This window comes from Etheostoma cragini, chromosome 12 (assembly GCF_013103735.1).
Source record: "Etheostoma cragini isolate CJK2018 chromosome 12, CSU_Ecrag_1.0, whole genome shotgun sequence".
Lineage (NCBI taxonomy): Eukaryota > Metazoa > Chordata > Actinopteri > Perciformes > Percidae > Etheostoma > Etheostoma cragini.
The window spans coordinates 21850380-21852090 of record NC_048418.1 but is presented as its reverse complement, the minus strand read 5'-3'; the positions used below and the strand labels follow the sequence as shown (position 1 = coordinate 21852090).

General features: G+C 37.1%; 1 protein-coding gene across 1 annotated transcript in view; it reads right to left on the bottom strand.

Annotated features, from left to right (window-relative positions):
* LOC117954095 (epidermal retinol dehydrogenase 2-like) overlaps positions 1–1711 on the bottom strand; it is a 31556-nt gene that overhangs the window by 16800 nt on the left and 13045 nt on the right. Inside the window, exons 4-5 of the mRNA XM_034887599.1 lie at positions 1607–1680; positions 1–92 (exon numbers count right to left, since the gene is read on the bottom strand). Of these exons, the coding sequence (XP_034743490.1) occupies positions 1–92; positions 1607–1680 (166 nt within the window). The remainder of the gene's footprint in view (positions 93–1606; positions 1681–1711) is intronic.

The following is a 1711-nucleotide window of genomic DNA, read 5'->3' as shown; positions in this document are numbered from 1 at the left end:
CCATTGACTCCTATGAGTCCAGCAGAACTAGCAATGCTGACAAGATGGCCGTGATTGTTGGCAATCATGGCAGGAAGGAAGGCCTTGTAGGTCTGAGCAGAAAGAGACAGAAAACACACAAACCATCAAACTAAATATAGAAACCTAAAGAGGGATTTAATTTACAACCATTTTCAAAGTATGTCATTTAAATACACTATATTTCATTCATTATCTTGATTATTTTTACAAAAAACTAAAAAAGGTCAAATCTACTTCCAATAAAAACAATTTTTGAGCTTTCAACTGCATCTCACTGTTTTTATGAGCAGATGACGGTTGGTAGTTGTATTCCTGTTTCCTTAGTAGAAATGAGCCAATTGCATTTACAATTTTTAAAAAAATGCCTTGCATACAAACATGTTGTATTTTTTCCCTTTAAAAACGTACAATATGTAATTTTCTGCCACTTGAGGTCTCTTAACCATTCATTGCACTGTACGTTATGCTATTCTCTATTGCACGTGTTTTGTATTTCTTTGTTATGACATTTTATTATTATATTTCAAATATTTTTATAAATAAGTTTATGTTTCAAGTTAAAGTATATGGAATCTTACAAAATCTGTAATACTGTGGTATCAAAATCAGCATTGAGAATCATGTTATTTTACTGGTATTGGCACAGACTACTACATTTTTGGCATCGTGACAACCATACACCCAAATTAAATATTGACTTATTAAGATTTCCAGTTTTGTAAATTTTAATTTGTTTTTATATTAAAAACAAAAACATAAATATTGAACAGGTGGTGGTTTCTTTGGCATTTTAGGCCTTTATTGTTGATAGCACAGCTTAGACATGAAAAAAGAAAGAGGGGGGGAAGGACGGCCAAGAGCAGCAGGTTGGAAGCGAAGGACCTTCTCTCACTGAAACAACTGTACTGGTCATGTTTTACTTTCCCAGAAGAAATCAGGTGTATGTAGGCCCTTTACACAGTCAACTATTTCAAATCTATCCTATTTATTTATACAATTCTATTTATTAAGTCTATTTACAAGAATATTATATCAGCTCTTACTCCTGGGGCCAGCTGTGCCCTGCTGCTCACTACTAACTGAGGAGAGGGAGATATATTTATGTTTATATCATCTCACACACACACAGAGAATATATACTGTGTATATATAAAATCTAGCAAGAAGTAGTCTCTGGGTACCGACACTGTGTGCGTGGCGGTTACAATAGAAGGTTATGTGTTGGATTCAGTTTCCAAGGTTGCTCCTCCACTCCTTGTTGACCTGCAGGTGTTACAAATTGTGACTGTTGTTACTGTGAGCCGCAGCTGCCACTGTGTCAGAAAAAGGAGACTGATAGGCCAATCAGCTAGCAACCGGCCCATTTGGACGGGTGGCTGATCGGTCAATTGATGTATGGTCCGTCTCTACACATAAGGATAGAACTCTATCTTTGAAGAGATGCTAAATGGGCAAACATCTGGAGAAAATAACTACAATATTGACTGACCTGCCTCTAAATCTGTATGTTCAACCAAGAAAAAGTCTCCCTATGAAATGACATGGATCCAAAGCTTGGCTGTGTGTTGTGCCGTGTGTGACTGACCCAGAAGTGAGCCATTGTGTTGACCTCCACCGTCTTCTCAATCAGGGAATCAGGAGAATCCATAAACTTCTTGCCTGTCACGATCCCAGCATTGTTGACCAGAAT